The sequence below is a fragment of the Pseudophryne corroboree genome, chromosome 9 (genome assembly GCF_028390025.1).
Source record: "Pseudophryne corroboree isolate aPseCor3 chromosome 9, aPseCor3.hap2, whole genome shotgun sequence".
Lineage (NCBI taxonomy): Eukaryota > Metazoa > Chordata > Amphibia > Anura > Myobatrachidae > Pseudophryne > Pseudophryne corroboree.
Genome location: NC_086452.1, coordinates 427,432,576 through 427,460,407, shown reverse-complemented (window position 1 = coordinate 427,460,407; position 27,832 = coordinate 427,432,576). Strand labels below are relative to the sequence as shown.

The 27,832-nt window shown below is 42.6% G+C and overlaps 1 protein-coding gene across 3 annotated transcripts in view; it reads left to right on the top strand.

Moving 5' to 3' along the window:
- The window catches only part of CPNE9 (copine family member 9), a 560,849-nt gene that overhangs the window by 487,263 nt on the left and 45,754 nt on the right, over positions 1 to 27,832 (top strand). For all 3 annotated transcript variants that reach the window (XM_063940993.1, XM_063940994.1, XM_063940995.1), the window contains 5 exons: positions 6,163 to 6,266; positions 7,491 to 7,595; positions 9,482 to 9,523; positions 10,442 to 10,517; positions 26,944 to 26,997. In XM_063940993.1, coding sequence (XP_063797063.1) covers positions 6,163 to 6,266; positions 7,491 to 7,595; positions 9,482 to 9,523; positions 10,442 to 10,517; positions 26,944 to 26,997 — 381 coding nt within the window. The remainder of the gene's footprint in view (positions 1 to 6,162; positions 6,267 to 7,490; positions 7,596 to 9,481; positions 9,524 to 10,441; positions 10,518 to 26,943; positions 26,998 to 27,832) is intronic.

The following is a 27,832-nucleotide window of genomic DNA, read 5'->3' as shown; positions in this document are numbered from 1 at the left end:
AATCTCCTTGTGAACGTCCGTGCGAATTGATCCTTCACACAAACCCGTCGCTGACCGGCAATCCTCTTTGCAGCCATCCGTCGTGCCTATGCATTGCGGAGCATACGCATGCGCAGTTCGGGTCTGATCGCCCGCTGTGCAAAAACGCACAGCAGCGATCAGATCTGAATTACCTCCTATGTTGCCATGCAAGGGGAGAAAACACATTTAAATTTTTTCTGTGCAGGGTAGATAGTCTGCTTTTGCATGTAGCCCACAAATGTTAGACAGCTTTATTTTTGCAATTTAGATTTTAGTTTGAACACACCCCACCCAAATCTAACTCTCTCTGCACATGTTACATCTGCCCCCCTGGCAGTACAACACGGTTTTGCCCAGGTGCTTGCTTTTTTGGTTTGCTTCCTTTCTGATTAACCCCCTTATAACGGAACAGCGTGGATCTGCGCCTTAAGATGGCGCTGTCTGTGGAAGCAGAAAAAGCCAAAACAAGGGTTTGGTAAACTCACATACCTTGTACTGCACCCACATTCAAAATGAGAATTAAGGAGCGTGGATGGTAAAGTTGTGTAACTACCCACCCTTAACCCATAAAAAAGGAAGGTTCTAGATACGGTTATATAGTTTAGTATGAAATACCTACAATCAAAATCCTGATGGTCAAAATCACGACAACAATTGACCGACGGTCAAAATCCTCTCAAAGTCAAAATATCGACAGGTCAAAAAGTCGACACAAGGAGTTTTCCATTCGTTTTTTGTGTGTATATGTCGACATAGGTCGACATATACACCGTGTTAGTGTGCCATGCTTTGGGCACGGTGCCTCGCTGCACTCTGCACACGGACGCACGGCACACTATTATATTCCCCCTCGAAGTCCACTGGGATGATAAAGTATGAACAAGTCTATTTCAATTTTAAAAAAATCATGAAAAACGCATGTCGACTTTTTGACCTGTCGACATTTTAAATGTCGGTATTTTGACTTTGTCAGGATTTTGACTTTGGCGATATATTGATCATCGGTCAATTGTTGAGATTTTGACCGTCGGGAATTTGATTGTAGGTAAATTGACCGCATCCTCTAGATACAGTGCTCCCCCTTTCACCTAGATACTCATTACCATCACTGTCCCCACCAGTGGTTAAATGGCAATAAACTGCAGGAGATTTTGTGTTGTCAAATTCTTCATTGCACTCAACTGTTACTCAAGGTGATTCCTGGTCTCAAATTAATTTGTAGACAGAAACTTGTGAAGTTCAGTCTGAGATCTCTAGTAGCAATATGCCATCTGCTGATAGAGCCGGATTCATGGCTATGGAACACTGACAATTATTTTGTGAAGAGAAATATAAAGTTTGTGGCTGAAACCGTACTGTTCCACTGGTTTGAGCAAAACTATTTCAATGATGGATCGGTGAATATAGAACCGCTGGATAAGTGATGGTAATTAATCGGCCGGATAAAACACTGGAAGCTTACTAGTAAATACATTTGTGTGTCTTTACAGCCAAGGCTATTAGAGGCCATGGAAAACTTACTGTGTGAAAGTGCCAGATAACCAGCTGGACATTGCAGAGTTAAGTACAATTCAGCCCACGTTCTTTGCCCCTCCCACATTCTGTGGCCCGATCCCTGCCTTCAGCGCATGTGACATCATGACGTTATTCAACAAGTGTTGATGGGCACTGGGAACAGGAAGATGGGTGCCATCTGTGTTTTTAAATAGCCAGATCCTCTCCAGGCACCCTGCAAGGTGTAAATGGGTGGTGGACTGTTTCTTAAGGATGCCATGCCCCACTCTTGGCCGTACACCCAGGACATGCATTACTAGTTACACGTCCCCCCATTACGGCCCTTTGCATGGAACTAAATGCATATATTCACCACGCAACCATCCGTACCACCTCTATCCATGCGCTCGGTTTCATAGCTGCCATGCTTATTAGTGTGCTCTGGCACCAGCCCTATCATCACTGACAGCAGATACTATTACCCGTGTGCAAATGCGATTAAGTTACGTCTACACAGCGTACGATAAAAGGAAAGGCTGCTATGTGTGTAGCTTTCCAAATCAGCTATAGACTTTTCTGCAAAATGTATCTATCATTTAAAAAAAAAAAACACTAACCAATTAGAAATGGCCATAGATGAGTATATTGCCTTAAATTCGACCGACACAATCTCACCTGTGAGATTATGGGAAGCGCATAAGTGTGTGATCAGGGGCAAGTGCATTCAATTGGGCGCATATCTTAAGAAGCAGAATGTAGAAATGCTTTGCTCTCGAAAATTACAATTTTAGAGCTAGCTCATAAAAGTGCGCTTGCCTCTGACACACTAGTGGAACTTCATGAAGCAAGGGCCTCACTTAATAATCTATTTACTGATAGAGTGCGTCGAACATTCCAGCAGTGTCGTCATAAATTCCATAGATAGGGGAACAAACCTGGGAAACTGCTGGCGCGAGCTCTTAGAGCACAAAGGGCGCTTACTTACATATCTACACTTAAAGACACCACGGGTACCCCCCAATTTACTGATAAAGCGATTGTTAGAATCTTCCACACTTATTACTCGGAATTGTATAATCTAACCTTGACACGCTCATTGTCTGAACAACATGCTCATGAGGATAAACGATTTCCTAAACAAGATCGAATTTTCTACACTCCCTGAGGAAATCACTGAAGCTCTTGAGGAGCCCTTCATGGAGGGTGAACTTCTCTCAGCCTTGAAGTCATCCCACGGCAGGTAAAAGCCTGGGTCATCATGGCTTCCCTATTACAAAGCCTTTCAGGACAAACTTATCCCCCTTCTGTTACAAGCATGTAATGCAATCTCCCAGAAGTCCCATTTCTCTGATCAATCCTATGGAGCCCAAATTACCGTTATTCCAAAAGAGGGTAAAGATGCTTCACCTCCGTCAAGTTATAGACCAATCTCTTTATTAAACATAGACATTAAATTATATGCAAAACTCAGGGCTAATTGCCTCGGACTACTATTGCCCAATATTATCCACTCAGATCAGGTCTGTTTTGTTCCAGGGAGAGAGGCGAGAGATAATACCATTAAAATAATTGATTTGGGAGCTTATGCGCAATCAACGATAGTTCCGATGATGCTCCTCTCCACTGACGCGGAAAAGGCCATTGATCGGGTGGATTGGTGTTTTATGAAAGAGGTCCTGAGACGATTGGGCCTTGGCGGAATTGTTTTACAAAGAATTCTATCCCTATATAGGGCTCCATCGGCCCAGGTTAGAGTAAATGGGACGCTCTCTGATATAATTAGAATTTCTAATGGCACTCGCCAGGGCTGCCCACTCTCACCTCTAGTATTTGTTTTATGTATGGAAGCCCTGGCAAGGGCGATAAGGAAAAATCCCAATGTTACCGGCCTGCAGGTTGGAGATACTAATTATCGTTTAGCTCTATTTGCAGATGATCTGCATGTGGTCATATCTAACCCATCTCTTATGAAAGAATTTACACGCTTTGATAAATTATCCAACTTCAAAATTAATTATTCCAAATCTACGGCACTGAACATTACTATACCCAAGAACACGTTTTCTGCGTTGACAACTTTGTTTCCATTTACATGGCACCTTCCCATTTAAAATATCTGGGCATAAAGATTCCGTCATCGCTGCATAAGACAGTTGCACTGAATCACATACCTCTTCTATGGAAACTGAGACAAGAACTGGCGAAATGGTTCACACAGAAATTCTCTTTTTTGGGACGTATAAATATTGTTAAAATTAATATACTCCCCAGACTGTTTTATTTATTTCAAACATTACTTCTAAAACTCCTACCCCAATTACTCTCGGAAGCTCATAAAACCATTTTGTATGGGGAAGACGGAAACCTAGATTCAAACATTGTAATTTATTCAGACTAAAAACCCAAGGCGGTCAGCAATTACCCATGATTATGCATATCATCAGGCCTCGGCCTTGTATAGGATCCTAGATAGTTCGCGACCGGGTTTATGGAGGAAACAATGGGTTGTACTGGAAAATGTAGCCACTAATTTGCATCTGCACGCTGTCCCGTGGCTTCCAAAAATAGGGAGCTCAACACACCCAACTGTTGGTCCCACCATGGCATTGTGGAAGAAGATACATCTTAAACCGGGCATTTCTTCAAAAATATCTTCCCTTATGCCCATCCTGAATAACCCTGGATTCCCACCGAGATTATCAGGTAGGACAGCTGCTACCTGGAAGTGGGCAGGCATAACCAGGCTAACTCATTTGTTCACAAATCATGTGACTAAATCATTCTCAGAGCTATGAGAGATTGATGGCACATTGAAAAAAGACTATTGGTTTTAGCTCCAGGTCCGTCACTTTATCGCCTCTTTAGGAGGGATATCTAGGTTTGATAGGGATCTCACGCTTTTCGAAAAAATGTGTTCCCAACCTGCTGACCCTACACACACAGTCTCGGGAATATATAAAATTTGGTTGCACGATTACTTTCCTACTAACCCTTATTGTGATGCATGGGACGGTGATCTTTTGCATCGGGGAGTTAGAATTATTTGGGACAAACAATGCCAAGTTATAGCACATTGCTCCACGAGCCTTGAAGTCATTGAGACTCAATTTATACTACTCACAAGATGGTCTACCCGTCTTCATAAATTTTATCCCTCAGTTTCACCTCTTTGTTGGCAATTCATATTTGGTGGCACTGTCCATTAATTACTCCTTTCTGGACTGAGGTAATTGAGATACAGGTTGAGTCTCCCTTATCCAAAATGCTTGGGACCAGAGGTATTTTGGATATCGGATTTTTCCGTATTTTGGAATAATTGCATACCATAATGAGATATCATGGTAATGGGACCTAAATCTAAGCACAGAATACATTTATGTGTCATATACACCTTATACACACAGCCTGAAGGTCATTTTAGCCAATATTTTTTATAACTTTGTGCATTAAACAAAGTGTGTGTACATTCACACAATTCATTTATGTTTCATATACACCTTATACACACAGCCTGCAGGTCATTTAATACAATATTTTTAATAACTTTGTGTATTAAACAACGTTTGTGTACATTGAGCCATCAAAAAACAAAGGTTTCACTATCTCACTCTCACTCAAAAAAGTCCGTATTTCGGAATATTCCGTATTTCGGAATATTTGGATATGGGATACTCAACCTGTATCATCTAAAATCCTGGAGTATCAGGTACCACATGGGCCAGACTTTTGGTTACTATCGCACTCAATCATCACTCAATTATAAAAAATCGCTCCTTAAACATCTAAACAATGCTGCTCTGGTGCATTGGCGTTCAGAGTCTGCTCCAACAATTTGGGAATGGTGTCGGCGAATAGACTTTTACATGTCTATGGAAGACATATTTTATACAGCTTTAGACAAACATTCGGACTGTGTGGCCACCTGGTTTAACTGGATAGAATTTAAATCCACGTTGACCTATGCTGCACTAGTTCCCCCAACTTAACCACACTAAGGGGGACATTTAAGCAGTGATAAGAGCAGCTCTGTATATTTTTATAGTATGCAAATTATAGATGTTACTTCAGTGCTGATTGGTTGCTATGGGCAACTTCTCCACTGGCTCACTTCTCCTCTCTTATCACTGCTTAGTAAATGTCCCCCTAAATAAGTATCTACTTTCCTTTTGGTTGGATTAATGTCTGTTTCAAATCTACTTTCTCACTTACTTGCTATTCTTCCCTTACCCCCTCTGTTCCTTCCCCTTGTGTTTCCCTTATCCAGTCTTGTTTTCTTTACCCTGATAAAAATGGATGATTATTCACTGTTGTTTGTGTTACTTTCTGGTACATGCACAACTTAGTTGCATAAATATTGCTGTATATGATTGATGGAGCAAAAAAAGACAGAGCAACTGAAATGTTGGTTACGCAACTTTATTCAATTCCATTATTGCTGTACTATGATAATATCAATGTTTTATTGTATTTGACTGTTGTGAAAACCATCACTTTCAAAATAAAGAATTTCTAAAAAACAAAAAAAAACTTGCAATAAAAATTCAAGTTATTCGTAGCTGCAGGAGGATTTAGTGAGCAAACTGTATTTCATTACAGCGACATTAGAAAACATGCGATGATGATAATCAGTATGATTTCCATTTATAGGACATTGTTACTATGCAGCTGTGCGCTAACAAGTTGGACAAGAAAGACTTCTTCGGAAAATCAGACCCGTTCCTTGTATTCTACCGCAGTAATGAGGATGGCACGTAAGTGTATCCACTGATATGTGTTATTATAGAGCTGCAACATTTCTATAAACACTGTGGTTCTGGAGTAGTGCCCACCTGCTGTGATCCAGTGCTCTATAGTAAGTAGGTGAGTACTATATATTCAGCTACTGTTATGTACAAATTGGCCTTAGTAGCTGCTCAGTAATGGGGTAACAGTAATTAGACGAGGGATGATCACTTGGAAAATATTATAAATGTACTGTAAATAAAATTAGCATTTAGCTCTTTATTTTCTATAGTCTGCTGAACTTCATCTCATCTGCTCTGCTATATACTGTGTATGCATTGTGCTTGGGTTGTCAAACAGAACTACAGTAGGTTGTCAGGGGCCACACCCATTTGTATAATTATATTTGATTGTCTCAGTTCTTCTGTAGCGCTCATCTGCTGCGTGAGTCTTGGGTCTGAAGTATTCTGGGTAGTGACATAGGGCCTAATTCAGACCTGATCTCTCCTCTGTGAATTTGTAGAGGTTTGCGATCAGATAGTCGCCGCCCAGACAGAGTGAATACCCGCCCCGTGCAAGTCTGCGTACGCCGTGCGAAAAGCTTTGCAAACGGCGTCCAGCTGCAAATCCGTTCACAACTCACTCACCATCGAATGATTTTTCCAGTCTGTGCGTAGCCCAGGACTTACTCCTACAGTGCGATACAAACAGGCTTATCGGGGCCGGAGCTGACGTCACACCCCCTCCCTAAAAACACTTGGGAACACCTGCGTTCTTCCTAACACTCCCAGAAAACGGCCAGTTACCACCCACAAACGCCTGCTTCCTATCAGTCAGCCTGCGTTCGCCGAGTGATGACAAAAGATACTGATTTCTTTCACAGTTTGGCCTCACGCCTGCGCATTACGATCCGTACACATGCGTAGTTGTTCGATAATCCGCCACCTTGCAATTTTGCACAACAACTATCAGGTCTGAATTAGGCCCATTGACCGCAGCCTTCAGGTAGCACACCAAATTCAGGTCTCTATGGTATTACATGACAATGGTCCTACTTGCTGGTGGACAAAAATAGGTGTAGCCTGGCCTAAGATGGGTGTGTTTAGTAGAAATCAGGGGTGTGGCCAAAATATCTAGATTCTGCCATTGGGAATGTTGGCAGATCTGTGCACAGACACAAAAAATTAATGAATATTCAATCGAATATTAATGTTCAAAAATTATACTTTTTTGTGTCTTGTTTCTTTTTACAGGTTCACTATTTGTCACAAGACAGAAGTTGTGAAAAACACATTAAATCCTGTTTGGCAGCCGTTCACCATCCCCGTGCGAGCCTTGTGCAATGGTGACTATGACAGGTGAGGATACCCCTGGACTTACTGTTCAGCTGTAATGTGTAGATTAAGTTTCCCAATGCCAGTCCTCATGGCACCCTAACAGTCCATGGGGGTCATTCCGAGTTGATCGCACGTAGCAACTTTTTGCTGCTCGTGCGATCAACTAGACGCCGCCTACGGGGGGAGTGTATTTTAGCATAGCAGGGCTGCGATCACTTGTGCAGCCCTGCTATGCTAAAAAAGTTTCAAGTAAAACAAGACTAGCCCTGCAGCTACTTACCCAGTGCGACGGATCCAGCGATGAAAGTCCCGGCTGTTACGTCAGACATCCGCCCTCCAAACGCCTGGATCCGCCTGCGTTGGACTCACCACACCTGGAAAACGGTGAGTATCGTCTCCGGAACACCTCCCGCCTGTTCATCTGCTTGCGATCGTCGCTGCGATCACTTTTCTCGCTGGTGGCGTCGCGGACTGTCGCCGATCGTCGCCGGGCAATGACGTGTTTGTGCATTGCATCCATCGCACATGTGCATATCCAAAACGCTGCATGCGAACGGGTCGGAATGACCCCCCATGTTTTCCATATCGCCGTGATGGGGCACAGGTGGACTTATTACGAAATGACTGATTTATTACTCACATGTGGCTCTGCGAGGAGACCTGGAAAACATGCACTGTTAGGATGCCATGAGGACTGCATTTGGGAAACAGTGATGTACAGATGTGTCCTTGTACATCTAGCCTCAATACGTAATGCACTGCGAGTTTCCTGGCGTGAGTGAGCCGGCGTCTTTTCCCCCAAAAAATGTGTCTTATTTGCGTCACTGTGTGACTAAGACGCACAAGCAGACAGACTCTGCTGATTAAAATGATATGCAGCATGCCTATATTTTGTGTGCGACTGCGGATGTATCTGCATACAAAATGCTACATTACAGTGGTATCAAGGAAAATTCCAAGAAAACACTGTAACAAAGCATTTAATCTCATAGTTTTAATGGGATATATCTATCGGCAGTTTTGTAGGAAAGTTAATTCCTACACGCATAGGTTAGGCTACACCAAGCAGTCAGTATATCTGAAAAAATTGAAGCATTTTATTGAATTTATTGGTTGGTTGGTCCTAAAGTGAAAGTAAGTTATAAGGTTCCATCATGCGCAGTGTAAACCTGACAATATATGCACATATTGGGTATATGTATGTATGCAGTCGTAAAGCATCTGTTGAACGCAAATCGGTCCGTGTTTTCTTACTGCGCTGCACCTAAGTAGCAGTACGCACGGGTAGTGGTTGAATTGCGATGGCGGTCACACTGAGGAATTAGTCGCAAAGTGAGTGACAGGTAGACCGTGTTTATGGATGGGAATGGGGAGTGGTTGGGAAAACGCAGGCGTGTCACGGTCATTTAAACTCCGTTTTCTGGATGTGCATAAATTAGCAGTTGCGATCTCACTTGCTGCTGGAGAACTCTATGTGCCCCAGGAGAGCAGCTCAGCCTGTGCGTCTACAGAGGCACTCAGACTCTGCAACATCACCCGATTTGCCATGATGGTACCAATGTATCAGCAGTTATACGTCGTTGAATGGAAATTATGCGATAGCAGTGGGAGTCCCTATGCTCAGGTTAATTTCTGCCCATATTAGCATATCATTGCAATTGCGTATGGCAGTAGATAGCAACAGCAGCAACCACATCTGAATGAGGCCCATTGATCTTAAGTGGGTGGTTCTGAAGACCAGTTGTGAAGTTAAAGTATTAACCGATATTCTTGGGAACTGACAGCAAAAAGCAGCCGGTTCTTTCACTTTGCTGTCAATTCTCTAATAACTTAAAGATGAATTTTGTCTTTCGGTTCAATCTAAGTGAGTCGGTATAAAATAATGTACATTCTCTCCTTCCTTGCAGAACGGTGAAAGTGGATGTTTATGACTGGGACAGGGGAGGAAGGTAATATGATAATACTATGCCATCATTTCCACTCATTAATATGTATTATCTTGTAGCTGACCAAGATGCTTTCCAAGAAAATGTATACACAACCAATCCAGAGAGGCAGCCCTCAAGTATAAAGCAATAACCAATGAATACAAGCAATAAGTTTAATCAACGTTTCACGTTAACTATTTAAACTTTCATCAGGGATTCTGAACTAACACATACTGTACCTTTTAAAGCAAATACTGTACTACACCTTAGTTAGCTGAATGCCAGTCGCTCACACTGCCTCTGGGTGGGGTGTGACGCTACAAGAGTGAAATCCCCTGGAGATCAGGAGAAGGCAGAGCCCGCTGTTCCTCACATCATATTTTGGTGAAGCGGATTGACATTATATATGGGGCAGATGTGTTAACCTGGAGAAGGCACAAGGAAGTGATAAACCAGTGATAAGTGCAAGGTGATAAACGCACCAGCCAATCAGCTCCAATATGTAAATTAACGGTTCAGCGTTGATTGGCTGGTGCGTTTATCACCTTGCACTTATCACTGGTTTATCACTTCCTTATGCCTTCTCCAGGTTAATACATCTGCCCCATATAGAATGTCAATCCGCTTCACCAAAATACTACAATAAAATACAGTGAAGCCACAAAAATTTATATCAGCAAGTACACCAAGATTTGAGGCATACCCTGTGACATATAAGAACTAAACTGTTCATAACCTTTATATAATATTCCTATATTCAGAAGAGTCTGAACTGAATGTGAACAAGTCCTCACAAGGCAAAGGACATCAGTGCTATCAATAAATCTTTCGGTTTAGTGCCGAATTGTATACATATTGCCACTGTTACCCTGGATGTAGCACAAGTCTGGTTACATATATTGCCGACAACTATCAGCTTGATTCCTTAATATTTTCCAGTCATGACTTCATCGGGGAATTTACTACAAGTTACAGGGAGCTATCCAGAGGCCAGAGCCAGTTCAGCGTATATGAGGTAAGACTGTTGTCCCTTCCCTTCCCCTCTGTCACCTTATGGTTGTGTGTTATATGCACATTGTGTATGCAGGAACCTCTGCAAGTCTAGGAGCACAATGCATTCACAAAGGAATAAGTGCCTGTTTGCTGGGAATAGAATTGTCCATTTATCTATTGCAGTGGTTCTCAAACTCGGTCCTCAGGACCCCACACAGTGCATGATTTGCAGGTAACCCAGCAGGTGCACAGGTGCATTAATTACTCACTGACACATTTTAAAAGGTACACAGGTGGAGCTAATTATGTCACTTGTAATTCTGTGAGGAGACCTGCAAAACATGCACCGTGTGGGGTCCTGAGGACCGAGTTTGAGAACCTGTGATCTATTGTATTAATATTGGATCCTGATTTTTATTGTAATTAGAGAAGAATTTATAGTAAGATTGTATGTAAGAAGTCAGGGTTGTTTCTACCACCAGGTGGACCTAAGCAGTTGCCTTATGCTGGGTACACACCTGGCTGCCAGATTGGTCAACCCCCAGCATACACACACACTTACCAATTGTCCGTCCGATGTGTCGTGGCTGACGTCACAACTGAGTGGCATTTACATGTGCCCTCCTACAGATGGAGCCATGCTAATCGTGGGTCTGTCTGTGCCTGGCCACGCCCATCGCAGTGTCTGGGCCGCGTGTGCATCCGTGACGCGCATTCACTACAATGGGAGCGTCTCTGTGCACTCCCGTAGCGGGGCTAGGCGCCGGATCACCTAGTCCCGCCGGAGAGTGCGTCTCCATCTGTAGTTCAGAGGTCAGTCACCGGCGGTCCCTGCAGACAGCATACACACAGCCAGATGCAGATATATTGACCATCGGCTGTGTTGCACAGCCGACGCGATATGCCTGTGAATGACGTCATTCACAAACGTATTAGGGGGAACACACCCGCCGATGGACTTGCAATATATCGGCCGTCCGATTGAACGGCCAATATATCGATCAGTGTGTACCCAGGCTAGAGGGTATGTTGAACAAGGGACATATAAGGCGTAGCACCAAAGTTACCCTATTTATTATATGTACAAATGGTCGCGTAGCCCCTTCAATTTTTATTGAACTCTCATTATTATTGTAATTTGTAACCCACTTCATCACTATCCCCATCAATTTACAGCCACATACAGTATCACCTACAGCTCCACTTTCTTGTTTTTTTATCTTTTCAGCTTGATAACCGCTATAATATTGTAGGTTTTTTTAGTGGTTATGCTGTTTATGCTGTTTACAGATATTCCCAATTCACAAAAAGCATAGCCAAATTTAGCACTGGGCTTTTCCCATATACACTATTTAAATGCCCTGTGTATTCCAAGAACATACATCAGGGCAAATTTACTAAGGTGGGAGTTTTTTTAGAACTGGTTATGTTGCCCATAGCAACCAATCACATTCTACTTACCATTTATCTAGCTGCTTCTAGACGATAATAGATACAATCTGATTGGTTGCTATGGGCAACACCACCCACCTCTCACCTCAGTAAATTTACCCCATCGTATTTGTTACACTCCTGTGGCCAACCTGCAATGCTGACTCCCCCGTTTTCATGATATTCAGTTTTTTCTTTTCTAAGATACTATACTTCCCAATTGTAAAAGCCTGGACAGGTTATTAACTGTAGCGTTACACACACACACACACAAACACACACACACACATACATACACACACACACATACACACTCATAACTGTATCACAGCTTTAATCATTAAAGGACCCTATTTAGTAAGGATTGCAAATTCTGCTTTTTAGAAGAATTTGTCATCCTTTGACTCGCATGCTGGGGGCCGCCCATCACAGGGCAAAGCCGCCCAGCATGCTAACCGCCGCCCCCAATCTGTGACCCGTACTAATTGTGATCGCGCCGCAATTAGCGCACGGTTGCACAAATTAGGGAAGCCTCCTTGGTGCAATGGCAGGAGGCCCGCTGCCATCTTTTGATCGGAGCGGCTACATGTGATGTCACGTAACCACCCTGGTAACGCTGCCGCCACGCCCCGTTCAAAAGCCACCGCCCCCGCAACACCCTGTCTCTGCCTTGGAAATGGACTTTTGCCGCCCTGCGAACGCTTCTGCCTGTCAATCAGGTAGAGGCGTTCGCCAATACTGTAGGGCGCCCGCAGTAATGCACGTGCACCCGCTTCATCATTGTAATTATTGCTGTTGGATCGCGATTTGTGACCCAACCTGAATGAGGTCCTGAGCACCTATTTAATAAATATATATTTGGCCCCGTTCTACCAGTGACTGCTATAAAGCAACCTCAGTATATTAATAGCCCCCTGCTGCATGCAGTATCCGTATATCAGTGAATGTGGGAGGGGTGGGAAGATTTGGATAATGATTTTATCAAAAGGGGTATGGGTCATTAGGTCGACCACACTTAGGTCGACCACTATTGCTCAACATGTGTTAGGTCGACTTGGTCACTAGGTCGACCTGGTCATTAGGTCGACATGGAAAAAGATCGACATGAGTTTTTTTGCATTTTTTGGTGTCATTTTCTTCGTAAAGTGACGGGGAACCACAATTAGTGCACCGTGTCCCCTCACTTCGCTCGCCATGCTTTGGACAAGATGCCGCGCTGCGCTCGGCACAGGTTACTATTCCCAGTCGTAGTTCACGTGGATCGTAAAGTATGAAAAAGGTCAAACAATTATTATTATTTTTAGAAACTCATGTCGACCTTTTTTCCCCATGTCGACCTGGTACATGTCAATCTAATGACCATGTCGACCTATAGACCATGTTGACCTAATGGATGTTGACCAATAGTGGTCGACCTAATGACCATATCCCTACCAGAAGATGGACCCGTCACTGAGGTGACAGATCCCATTTACTGACATTTCTGTTACTGTACCATTTAGCCCAGGTAACTGCATGTGAAACATAAGGGGGAAAAGCTGCATCAGGCGTAGCATCAGGGGCGGATCCAGACGAAAATGAAAGGGGGGCACCATGATAGGGTAACGGTAATAGTTATACTTACATGCACCTAAGGCACGCGTGCTCCCAGATAAGGGGTGTGGTATCACAGGGGGCGTGGCCTCACAGAATACGCCATCAGGTAATGATTGGCTGTAGGAGCGCATCCTGGTTTATTGCCAATGTTTCACCCTGATGAAAAGGTTGATTGGGCCTTGAATGTTGGTCACCTGTTCCATTAGGAAGGCACCCCAGCACAATATAATTATTACAGTTTTTAGTTGGTGGTGGCAGGTGCAGCATACCTTGTTTTGGGCACTGTACTGAGACTCAGACTGCAGGACACGAACTGCACATCTTTGATCAGCAGAAGCAGCCAGCTGGATCTCCAACAAGCAGCATAAGACTACTACTGGACAGCCCTGTCACAATCACACGGGCCGCCTTCTCAAAGCTGAGGCTGAGTGTGACTGCACCTAGCATGGTGGTAAAGGAAGTGGAGGAGGAAGGGCTGGGATTATTGTGCAGTGCAGTGAGGGCTAATGAAGCCTTCTGCACTGTCATAAGTAACATTCTTACTCGATGCTGGCATTTGAACCCCGCACCTGGGCTGGACTCTGGCTGGCTGGCAGTGGGGGAGGTAGGTTGCGGTGTAATCAGGGGGAGGCTGGCGCTGCAGCTCCAGCCTCCCCATTGGTTAACACACGGACTTGCTGTTAGAGCCGCGGCGGGTCCTCGTGCCTGCCGGCTCTTTTATCAAATCTGACTGACGGAAATAGCAGTAGTGCTGCTGCTGTTCTCCTTTTGAAAAAAAAGAAGAAGTCAGAAATGACAGGGGGGGCACAGGCCCGAGTGCCCCCTCCTGGATCCGCCAATGCGTAGCATTGTGCTGTGAAAGGTGTGCTGCGGTGATAACCAGAAAGCATCTAGTTTCATTGACTCTGTGCTGCAGATAATTACTGGCTTATTTACACAAACTTGAAATATGTCTTTGTAGAGAAGAACAGTAAAAGCACCATCTATTATATAATCATAAGCATGGAATAAAATGTCAGTCATAGTTCTGAAAATAAGTGTATACTGTATATGCTATAGTACAGTATTATACACGAGTTGGAACCTGTAGATTGTTTTTTCTTTAGAAAATGCGTCAGGGTTTTTTTTTTTTTTTTTTTTTTTTTTGGGGGGGGGGGGAGTTACCCACCATTCATATGATTGCAAATTATAATAGTAGTTGTGACCTTTTTTGCCACACAAAAGTATCGATGTCTATTTCTCAGGCTGCACTGTGTGTTTAATGCAAAAGGGACAGGGCCTGATTCAGACAGGCATGTTTCAACATGCATACAGGGTCGGACTGGCCCACAGGGGTACAGGGGAAACCACCGGTGGGCCCTACTGCCTGGGGGCCCACCCCCTCCTCTAGGGATCAGGTTCCAGACTGTACTGTTACTAATCTAGTACATTATCTTGCATGCACTACAGTATTCACTGTATATATTTATCTAGGGGACCAACACTTGCAAAATGGTTAGGCAAAGCAATGTGACGGCTGGGCACACCCCCTGTAGAGACTGGCCACACCTCTAAATATAGGCCCCTACCACTGTATTCCCCCAGTGGGCCCTACATGCCCCAGTCCGACACTGCATGCATATGCCGCAGTTCCAGCAATGAAAACATTGCTTAAAACAAAGATTAATACTATTAACATAAAGTGGTCACATATCTGTGAGAATAAAACCTTGATGCTGGTTGAATTGGTCCTGGTATGAATGGTCAACCATGTTAAGGTCGACAGTCATTAGGTCGACCACTATTGTTCGACATTGACATGGTCGACATGGACAAATAGTTGACACATGAAAATGGTCAACTTGGGAAAGGTTGACACATGAAAAGGTCGACATAGATTTTTTTAACTGGTTTTGGTGTTATTTTTTTCCGTAACATGACCAGGAACCCCAATTAGTGCACCGCGTCCCCCTGCATGGCTCGCTTTGCTCACCATGCTGCGGGCAAGGTGCCTCGCTCCGCTATCGCTGCACTCGGTACAGGTTACTATTCCCAGTCGTAATCCACGTGAATGGTAAAGTAAAAAAAAGTTAAAAATCAATTTTTTAAAAAAAGAAAGCCATTTTAAAAAAAACATGTCGACCTTCTCACATGTCGACCTGTTCTGTGTCAACCATGTCCATGTGTCGACCATTTGTCCATGTCGACCATGTCAATGTCGACCAATAGTGGTCAACCTAGTGACTGTCGACCTAAGTAGGGTCGACCTGCCAAACGTATACCGGCTGAATCAGCCCCAATAGAGTGTAATCTTGCCAGCGAGCTGTCGTGCTACCGGGATGTAGTTATGTGACCGACGTACATAACTACATCCCGCCCCCCTCACAATCCCGATGGTCGGCATGCCGACCAACATGGACTATTCACACTCGTGGGTGTCCACGACACCCATAGAGTGGTGTGAATGCCAAATTGCTTTCTTACAAATATTTAAAATGCCCGCTCTAATATATATTGTAGATGCCTGCACATCTTATTACCATTTGCCATGAATGTGCGCTGTACATCGCAAAACACTGCATCCCATAAGAGAAGACAATACACCCACACATTATAATTTTAAATCATCATGATGTCTGGCGCTTGATATTATTATAATTATGTACTGCATGAAATAAGTGTTGAATCCATCTCTGTGGCATGTCCGTGTAAATGCGTGTGTTACCATATATTGCTGTGCTCGCTGCGCGTATTTGCAAGTATAGCGACTTATAATGTGTGTAGTTTGTATGTTCTTTTTATGTAATATTTTTGACTTCGACAGTGGGTATAGAACCAAGCCCGCAAGGGGCTTGTTGCACTCGCCCCCTGCCCCCTTGCCGGCATTCCGCTGCCGGGATCCCACACCCGTGCTACCAGGTCACTCTTTTTATTTTGTGAAAATCCTTGTAACAAAGGGGGTTATTCAGAGTTGTTAGCAAACCAAAAAAGTTAGCAATTGGGCAAAACCATGTTGCACTGTAGGGGAGGGGGCAGATATAACATGTGCACAGAGAGTTAGATTTGGGTGGAGTGTGTTGAAACTAAAATCTAAATTGCAGTGTAAAGGTCCATACACACTGAGCACTTTTCCCCCCTGCCCAGCGATGTCAGCGGGGGTGAGCGGCTTTCCATAGCAGGACGCTATGGAAAGCCGCTCACCCCGCTGTTCATCTACTGGTAATACCAGTAGATGAACGGCGGCCGCCAGCTATGAATCGGGAATTCAGAGAACACTGGAAACTGGAATCAGAATTTGGAGTCTATTTACTTAGCCTTGGATGGAGATAAAGTGAATGGAGATAAAGTACTAGGCAATCAGCTCCTAACTGTCATGCCACAGGCTGGATTAGAAAAATGACAGGAGCTGAATGGCTGGTACTTTATCTCCATCCAAGGCTTAGTAAATAGACCACTTTGTCCCCTGTGCAGGTGTGCGCACTGAATGTCCTCTGTGCAGGTGTACGCACCAAATGCCCTCTGTACAGGTGTATGCACCAAATGCCCTCTGTGCTGGTGTACGCACCAAATGCCCTCTGTGCAGGTGTCCACACAGGATGTCCTCTATAAAGGTGTATGCACATAATGTCCTCTATGAAGGAGTACACACAGGATGTCCTCTATGAAGGAGTACACACAGGATGTCCTCTATGAAGCAATACACACAAGACGTCCTCTATAAAGGAGAATATCCTCTATGAAGGTGTACACACAGAATGTCCTCTATAAAGGAGAATGTCCTCTGTGAAGGAGTACACACAGAATGTCCTCTATAAAGGTGTGCACACAGAATGTCCTCTATAAAGGAGAATGTCCTCTGTGAAGGAGTACACACAGAATGTCCTCTATGAAGGAGAATGTCCTCTATGAAGGAGTACACACAGGATGTTCTCCATAAAGGTGTACACACAGTATGTCCTCTATGAAGGAGTACACACAGGATGTCCTCTATAAAAGAGTACACACAGAATGTCCTCTATAAAGGAGAATGTCCTCTATGAAGGAGTACACACAGGATGTCCTCCATAAAGGTGTACACACAGAATGTCCTCTATGAAGGAGTACACAAAGGATGTCCTCTATATAAGAGTACACACAGAATGTCCTCTATAAAGGAGAATGTCCTCTGTGAAGGACTAAACACAGAATGTCCTCTATGAAGGAGAATGTCCTCTATGAAGGAGTACACACAGAATGTCCTCTATAAAGGAGAATGTCCTCTGTGAAGGAGTACACACAGAATGTCCTCTATAAAGGAGAATGTCCTCTGTGAAGGAGTACACACAGAATGTCCTCTATAAAGGAGAATGTCCTCTATGAAGAAGTACACACAGGATGTCCTCCATAAAGGTGTACACACAGGATGTCCTCTATGAAGGAGTACACACAGGATGTCCTCTATGAAGGAGTACACACAGAATGTCCTCTATAAAGGAGAATGTCCTCTATGAAGGAGTACACACAGGATGTCCTCTATGAAGGAGTACACACAGAATGTCCTCTATGAAGGAGTACACACAGAATGTCCTCTATGAAGGAATACACACAGAATGTCCTCTATGAAGGAGTACACACAGAATGTCCTCTATAAAGGAGAATGGGGCAGATGTATTAACCTGGATAAGGCATAAGGAAGTGATAAACCAGTGATAAATGCAAGGTGATACACGTACCATCCAATCAGCTCCAATATGTAAATTACCAGTTAGGAGCTGATTGGCTGGTGCGTGTATCACCTTTCATTTATCACTGGTTTATCACTTCCTTATGCCATCTCTAGGTTAATACATCTGCCCCAATGTCCTCTATGAAGGAGTACACTCAGAATGTCCTCTATGAAGGAGTACACACAGAATGTCCTCTATGAAGGAGTACACACAGGATGTCCTCTATGAAGGTGTACACACAGGATGTCCTCTATGAAGGTATACACATAGAATGTCCTCTATGAAGCTGTACACACAGAATGTCCTCTATGAAGGAATACACACAGGATGTCCTCTATGAAGGAGTACACACAGAATGTCCTCTATGAAGGAGTACACACAGAATGTCCTCTATGAAGGAGTACACACAGGATATCCTCAATAAAGGTGTATGCACAGAATGTCCTCTATGAAGGTGTACACACAGGATGTCCTCTATGAAGGTGTACACACAGAATGTCCTCTGTGAAGGAGTACACACAGGATGTCCTCTATAAAGGTGTACACACAGAATGTCCTCTATGAAGGCGTACACACAGGATGTCCTCTATAAAAGAGTACACACAGAATGTCCTCTATGAAGGAGTACACACAGGATGTCCTCTATAAAGGTGTATGCACAGAATGTCCTCTATGAAGGTGTACACATAGAATGTCCTCTATGAAGGTGTACACACAGAATGTCCTCTATGAAGGAGTACACACAGGATGTCCTCTATAAAGGTGTATGCACAGAATGTCCTCTATGAAGGAGTACACACAGAATGTCCTCTATGAAGGAGTACACACAGGATATCCTCTATAAAGGTGTATGCACAGAATGTCCTCTATAAAGGTGTACACACAGGATGTCCTCTATGAAGGTGTACACACAGAATGTCCTCTGTGAAGGAGTACACACAGGATGTCCTCTATAAAGGTGTACACACAGAATGTCCTCTATGAAGGAGTATACACAGGATGTCCTCTATAAAAGAGTACATACAGAATGTCCTCTATAAAGGACAATTTCCTCTATGAAGGAGTTCACACAGGATGTCCTCTATGAAGCTATACACACAGAATGTCCTCTATGAAGGAGTACACACAGAATGTCCTCTATAAAGGAGAATGTCCTCTATGAAGGAGTACACAAAGAATGTCCTCTATAAAGGAGAATGTCCTCTATGAAGAAGTACACAGGATGTCCTCTATGAAGGAGTACACACAGGATGTTCTCTATGAAGGAGTACACAGGATGTCCTCTACGAAGGAGTACACACAGAATGTCCTATATGAAGGAGTACACACAGAATGTCCTCTATAAAGGAGAATGTCCTCTATGAATGAGTACACACAGGATGTCCTCTATGAAGGTGTACACACAGAATGTCCTCTATGAAGGAGTACACACAGAATGTCCTCTATGAAGGAGTACACACATGATGTCCTCTATGAAGGTGTACACACAGAATGTCCTCTATGAAGGAGTACACACAGGATGTCCTCTATAAAGGTGTACACACAGAATGTCCTCTATGAAGGAGTATACACAGGATGTCCTCTATAAAGGACAATGTCCTCTATGAAGGAGTTCACACAGGATGTCCCCTATGAAGGAGTACACACAGAATGTCCTCTATGAAGGAGTACACACAGAAAGTCCTCTATAAAGGAGACTATCCTCTATGAAGGAGTACACACAGGATGTCCTCTATAAAGGAGAATGTCCTCTATGAAGGAGTACACACAGAATGTCCTCTATGAAGGAGTACACACAGAATGTCCTCTATAAAGGTGTAAGCACAGAATGTCCTCTATGAAGGCGTACTCACAGGATGTCCTCTATAAAGGAGAATGTCCTCTATGAAGGTGTACACACAGAATGTCCTCTATGAAGGAGTACACACAGGATGTCCTCTATAAAAGAGTACACACAGAATGTCCTCTATGAAGGAGTACACTCAGAATGTCCTCTGTGAAGGAGTACACACAGAATGTCCTCTATGAAGGAGTACACACAGGATGTCCTCTATAAAGGAGTACACACAGGATGTCCTCTATGAAGGTGTACACACAGGATGTCCTCTATGAAGGTATACACACAGAATGTCCTCTATGAAGCTATACACACAGAATGTCCTCTATGAAGGAGTACACACAGGATGTCCTCTATGAAGGTATACACACAGGATGTCCTCTATGAAGGAGTAGACACAGGATGTCCTCTATGAAGGTATACACACAGAATGTCCTCTATGAAGGAGTACACACAGGATGTCCTCTATGAAGGAGTACACACAGGATGTCCTCTATGAAGGTATACACACAGGATGTCCTCTATGAAGGAGTACACACAGGATGTCCTCTATGAAGGAGTACACAGGATGTCCTCTATGAAGGAGTACACAGGATGTCCTCTACGAAGGAGTACACACAGAATGTCCTATATGAAGGAGTACACACAGAATGTCCTCTATAAAGGAGAATGTCCTCTATGAAGGAGTACACACAAGATGTCCTCTATGAAGGTGTACACACAGAATGTCCTCTATGAAGGAGTACACAGGATGTCCTCTATGAAGGTGTACACACAGAATGTCCTCAATGAAGGAGTACACACAGAATGTCCTCTATGAAGGAGTACACACAGGATGTCCTCTATGAAGGTATACACACAGGATGTCCTCTATGAAGGAGTACACACAGGATGTCCTCTATGAAGGAGTACACACAGGATGTCCTCTATGAAGGTATACACACAGAATGTCCTCTATGAAGGAGTACACACAGAATGTCCTCTATGAAGGAGTACACAGGATGTCCTCTACGAAGGAGTACACACAGAATGTCCTATATGAAGGAGTACACACAGAATGTCCTCTATAAAGGAGAATGTCCTCTATGAAGGAGTACACACAAGATGTCCTCTATGAAGGTGTACACACAGAATGTCCTCTATGAAGGAGTACACAGGATGTCCTCTATGAAGGTGTACACACAGAATGTCCTCAATGAAGGAGTACACACAGAATGTCCTCTATGAAGGAGTACACACAGGATGTCCTCTATGAAGGTATACACACAGGATGTCCTCTATGAAGGAGTACACACAGGATGTCCTCTATGAAGGAGTACACACAGGATGTCCTCTATGAAGGAGTACACACAGGATGTCCTCTATGAAGGAGTACACACAGGATGTCCTCTATTAAGGTATACACACAGCATGTCCTCTATGAAGGAGTACACACAGGATGTCCTCTATGAAGGTATACACACAGGATGTTCTCTATGAAGGAGTATGAACAGAATCTCCTCTATGAAGGAGTACACGCCAAATGTTCTCTGTGGAGGTGTACACACCAAATGTATATGTGGAGAGAATATTTACTGCATATATTTATTTATTTATTTATTACTCCCTCTTCTAAACTCGATCTTTATACCGACTTGATATTGCACCCAGTTTTCCTCCTGTCTTGGCTGCAGCCTTCCTTAGTTACTCCACCGGGTCTGACTATTCTAAATATACCAGTGTAATGTTGACCTTATCCACGTACCCCAGCGCATTCTGTGCCCAACCAGATAAAACTGAAGCTGTATGACATTGATTGTGTTATTGACACTCGGAATGAGATCTGGATACTGATGAAAGTATTATCTGACTGTTTATTCTGAGCAAAGTGAAAGATGAGAGGATTAATCAGCTCAGTATCTCATTATTCTCAGTTAGTACAGGAGACTTTGCAGTGAGGCTAAACGTATTATAGTCTCATCCTCGCAGCCCAATTCTGCATGAGCATCTGATACAAGAAAAATATTTGTAATGAGAACTCCTGTCTGTATCTTACCCATGCAGTGTTTACTATAATTATTAAATACTTGCTGATGTGCCGGTTTCAACCAGGCAAAGGTTTGCCGGGTGGAACATTTTACCCCTTCTCACCCCCTTAGGAGTAAAATTTAGAAAAATCCCTGTTTAGTGGGTGGCTGCAAATAACTGTCACAGTTTCCAGACCAGCCAGTAGATCACATGTTCCAGGTCACCCAGCAAGTGCACAGGGAGAGTTCACCAACTGTCACATTTTCCAGAGTACAATCGTGATGGATTGTTAATGGCAGGCGGACGTTTTGCAACATAACTCCGAAATTAAGCAATCAATTGCAACGCCAATATTTTTCTGCAAAACTACAAACCAAATATGTTACTTATAAAAGTTATCCTTCTGCTATTAATATATAGATAAACCACTATTTTAAACCCGCACCATTTTACCATGAACCTTCCGTTAAAATACGCCAGTTCTCATTTGTTTTTAAACCCGACAAAACAAACCTTTAATAAATTAAGCCCTATTATCTCTAGTCTTACCTTACCCTTTTTTTTTACACGCACTCCAATGTGTTGCTTTCCCTTGAAACACTCATTAAAAAAATTAATAGTTATACACTTAGGGGTAAATTTACTAAGATGGGAGTTCTATTTAAGATGGGATGTTGCCCATAGCAACCAATCAGATCCTACTTCTCATTTATCTAGCACCTTCTAGAAGATAATAGCTGGAATCTGATTGGTTGCTATGGACAACATCCCATCTTAAATAGAACTCCCATCTTAGTAAATTTACCCCATAGAGCCTTATTTAGAGTTGATCGCAGCAGCAAATTTGTTGGCAGTTGGGCAAAACCATGTGCACTGCAGGGGGGCAGATATAACATGTGCAGAGGGAGTTAGATTTGGGTGGGGTGTGTTCCGACTGAAATCTAAATTGCAGTGTAAAAATAAAGCAGCCAGTATTTATTTACCCTGCACAGAAACAATATAACCCACCCAAATCTAACTCTCTCTGCACATGTTATATCTGACCCACCTGCAGTGCACATGGTTTTACCCAACTGCTAACAAATTTGCTGCTGCGATGAACTCTGAATTACTCCCTTGTACACTAGTCTACGTGTCCTCTGTGCACTACAGCTGATATCTTGACATATTTTCTGAAATTGGTTATCATGTTACTGTGATTGTAACTACAACACCTCAATAAATATTATTTATTATACCTTTTCAAGTCCATAAAATAAGACTAATCCATGGGAATTGCTTATAGGATAGCACATGTTGTACTCAGCAGTCATACTTGCCTTCTTTTTCAACCTACGTTCCATGATGATGTGTTGAACAGCGGAACGCGTTATCACATACATTCTAGGGCAGTGGGTGGGATCCCAAGAGTCTGGGAGAACTCCCTGAAATTTTTGAGTAGGAATGTACAGTATGTAAAGCAGTTGGTTAATGTGAAAAAAATATATCAATTTCTATGGGGGGAAAACAATCAGGGACAAGTCTGTAAAACCTGGACTGTCCCTAGAAATGAAAGACAATTGGCACTCCTGACCATTGGTGCGTACTAGGTTAATTCTGTTTATTGTGTCTCTTTGCAATGCAGAGGACATTGGGGTTTATACATCGTAACTGCCACTTTATGAGATATAACAATCAGCCATACTATATCACAGCAGCTGGGAACCCTCTTAATAAACATAGTTACATAGTTAGTGAGGTTGAAAAGAGGCAAAATGCCCATCAGGTTCAACCTGTATCCGTGTTAAGCAGTGCATATTATAATGCACCAGCCAAAATAATGGTTTCGTACCTATGGACAACTATATTTCGTATCACTCCCATATACATAATGTCAATATATTAAATGCTATAGCCTTGGATGCCTTTTTCAGCTTGAAAACGGTCCAATCCGTTTTTAAATGCATTTAAAGAGTCCGCCATTATTATCTTCTCTGGCAGGGAGTTCCAAATCCTTATTGCCCTTACGGTGAAGAACCCTTTCCTACGTTGTGTGCGGAATTTTCTCTCCTCTAGCCTCAGTGGGTGCCCACGTGTCCTATACAGAGTTTTATTAATAAACAAATCCCCTGCTAACTCTTTGTATTAACCCTTTACATATTTGAAGATATTAATGATGTCTCCTCTTAGTCTCCTCTTTTGAAGGGAATACAAATTTAACCTAGTAAGCCTTTCCTCATACTCCAGTGTCTCTAACCCTTTAATCAGTTTAGTAGCACGCCTTTGAACTCTTTCGAGCTCCCCGATATCTTTTTTTATAATATGGTGCCCAAAATTAAACACAATATTGCAGATGCGGACGTATCAATGATTTATACAGAGGCAGGATTACATTCTCTTCCCTTGACTCAATACCCCGTTTTATGCACGAAAGGACTTTACTTGCCTTCTTTGTTGCATTTTGACATTGTGTACTGTTATTAAGCCTATTATCTATGAGCTCCCCCAAATCATTTTCCACTACTGCTACCCCTGTATTTTCCCCATTAAGAGTGTAGGATGCAAGTTTGTTTCTAATCCCAAAGTGCATAACTTTGCATTTTTCAATATTGAATCTCATTCCCCATTTAGACGCCCAAGTTTCAAGTTTAAGTAAGTCATTCTGTAGAGACTCTACATCTATTTCTGAATTAATTACACCTTACACAGTTTAGTATCATCTGCAAAGATTGACACTGTGCTTCCCAGGACTATTCCTAGATCATTAATAAATATATTGAACAGTAGCAGGCCAATTACGGACCCTTGTGGTATTCCGCTGACTACTGGTGCCCAGCTGGAGAACATCCCATTAACCACTACTCATTGTACCCTGTTATCTAGCCAATTTCCTATCCATGTACAAATAGTATTTCCTAGTCCAAGTTCTCTTAATTTGATGATCAGTCTCCTATGAGGCACTGTATCGAAGGCTTTTGCAAAATCTAAAAAGACCACATCCACTGCTTTACCCTGGTCGAGATTAACGCTCACTTCCTCGTAGAAGCTAATAAAGTTAGTTTGACACGATCTGTCCCTCACAAACCCATGCTGACTATTGCTAATAAACGTAGCATTCCGCACATAATCCTCTATGCTCTTCCTCAAAATTCCTTCCAATATTTTACCCACTATAGAGTTTATACTAACTGGTCGATAGTTCCCAGGATGATTTTTGGATCCCTTTTTAAATAATGGCACTACCTCAGCTATACACCTATCCCTCGGTACCGTACCTGATCTAATTGAACTATAGAAAATCAAGTATAAGGGTTTTGCTAGCTGAGCCCTAAGCTCCATAATAACCCTCGGGTGAAATCCATCTGGACCCAGTGATTTATTAATCTTTATGTTGCTTAGTTTCTCCAGGACTAATTCCTCACTTAAACAAGTATCTAGCCACGCATCATTATCGTCACTGTCGTTATGCACTACTGTCACCGTCTGATCCTCCCTGGTGAATACTGATAAAAAAAAATTGTTCATTATATCCGCTTTTATTTTGTCATCGTTTATCAAGGCTCCCAGCTCATCTTTTAATGGACCTACATTCTCCTTTTTTAACCTTTTACTGTTTATGAATTTATAAAACTTTTTAGGATTGGTTTTACTCTGTATAGCTATTTGCTTTTCGTTTATAATTTTAGCTGCTCTTATTACCTTTTTGCATCTTTTATTGCATTCCTTGTAAAACTGGAATGACTCCTCCCCTCCAAATGACTTAAATGCTTTGAAAGCACGCCTCTTATTAGCCATTTTTTTTTGACCTCCTCATTAAGCAACATTGGTTTGTGTTTAGTACTCCTGTGTTTATTGCCCATGGGAATGAATTTGTGAATATTGCTATCAAGCAACCCTTTTAAAGCATCCCACATTTCCGAAGTGTCCTTACCCTGAAACAAAACTTCCCAGTTAATGTTGTTTAGTGCCTGCCTCAGCATATTGAAGTTAGCTTTTCCAAAGTTTAATGTTTTGGTTGATCCCTTATAGCTTTGTTTCTTGAAACTAATGTCGAATGAGATCATATAGTGGTCACTGTTTCCCAAGGTCTCCCCAACTGTAATGTTTGATATAATTGGTAATAACTAGGTCCAGAATATTATTATTATTATTATTATTATTAATAATAAACTAGCTCTATAATCATATATAACAAAAAGCTAATGTTGCTCCTCCCCTCTATGGGGGAATGTAAGTGTTTTGCGCCCCGGCAGCCACTAGATAGTGCCCGATTGAGCAATTCAAGTGTTACTCCCACCTGGAAGTCTAAAAACACTTGTCTCACTCATAAAGAAACCCAATATACCTGTCACATATCCTGTACCCCAATTTCCATCATTTTGCATTTTTTCACCCCACAAATGAACCAAATCCCAATCTTTTTACCTTTAAAATAGGGATTTTCTCCAATTTTTCCACCTGCTCAGAGGTGGTGAAATAAATTTGCTATAAAACCTATGAAGAATTATCGCCGGTGAATAATTGAATAGATCTGTTTTTGCGAATTGCATCCTATTACGGCTAATTGAATATCCCCCTTAATGTCATATTAGTTGTTATAGCAAAACAACTGCTGTCCTGTATCTCTGTATATGGCAGTATGTGTGACTTTAGAAAATTAGACAATAAACAGTAACTCCCTCGCCACACACACACACACACACAAACAAACACACACCTCTTGCAGAAGCCATTATTCTCAGCACTCACTGTGAGGTGTCACTGTAATTGTGACTGCGGGTCCAGAGGTGTAACAAGATAGAACTCTCTTTCCCACTGATGAATGTCCTGGTATCTGCACTAATGAAGATGAATGTTTCTGTGTTGTCAGTTATAGGGAGGCATCCTTGACGTGTCATTCCTATCTCCTTTAGGTATTAAATCCGAAAAAGAAGTGCAAAAAGAAGAAATATATCAACTCGGGGACAGTGAGTTAACATTTAGAAGACCTACTGTGTTTATAGTAAAATCACTACATTCCAAAGGACAGTACTATATATATATAAAATCTACCCTGCGCGCCAATGGCTTGTTTGTCTTATTTGTCACAGACACAGGGCGTAATGGTGGTGGTGGGGGATGTGACCCTGTTATATCACAGTTACACAAAATACAACATTGTGTATATATAGCATTGGCCTGTTCATGCAAAAGATGCCACAAACCGACAGACTGTACAAATATGATTTAAAGGGACACATGTTCAGTATGGTTATTTATAGAGTAATGTCTTGACACATTCATATACATGACTTCTCTCAATATTGGTTCTGATGTGCAAGGGACATGTTCAGTGCAACAAATTTACCATAACTCCCAACAGTGTAATTTAGGCAGCACTGTCCGGATATGAGGGCTACGTCCTGCCCACTGGCATATTACCCTAGGGATGGTCATCACACGATAGCCACCGTATAGAGAAGGCAATGATGCCATGGCTACGTGCAGGTAACCAGTCAGTGGGTTAACCATTGATTGTCATTTAGTGCACATGCACAGTGGAACCCAGCGTATAAATCAGCCATGCTGACAGTGCTTCCGGGTGTCCCCAGCTGGATGGAATTAATCAACCATCGTATGATCCAAGGGATACAAGCATGTGATGATGGTAACCATCGCAATCCTGGCATCAGATGGAACAATTATTTCCATCGAATCGGGAATATTAATGGTTGCCCAACATCAGTTTTTGAAGGGTACACCTACATTATTCACGTTGATTTGGGGGTATGTCATGTACACTGCGGCAGTGGGTAGTGTGTT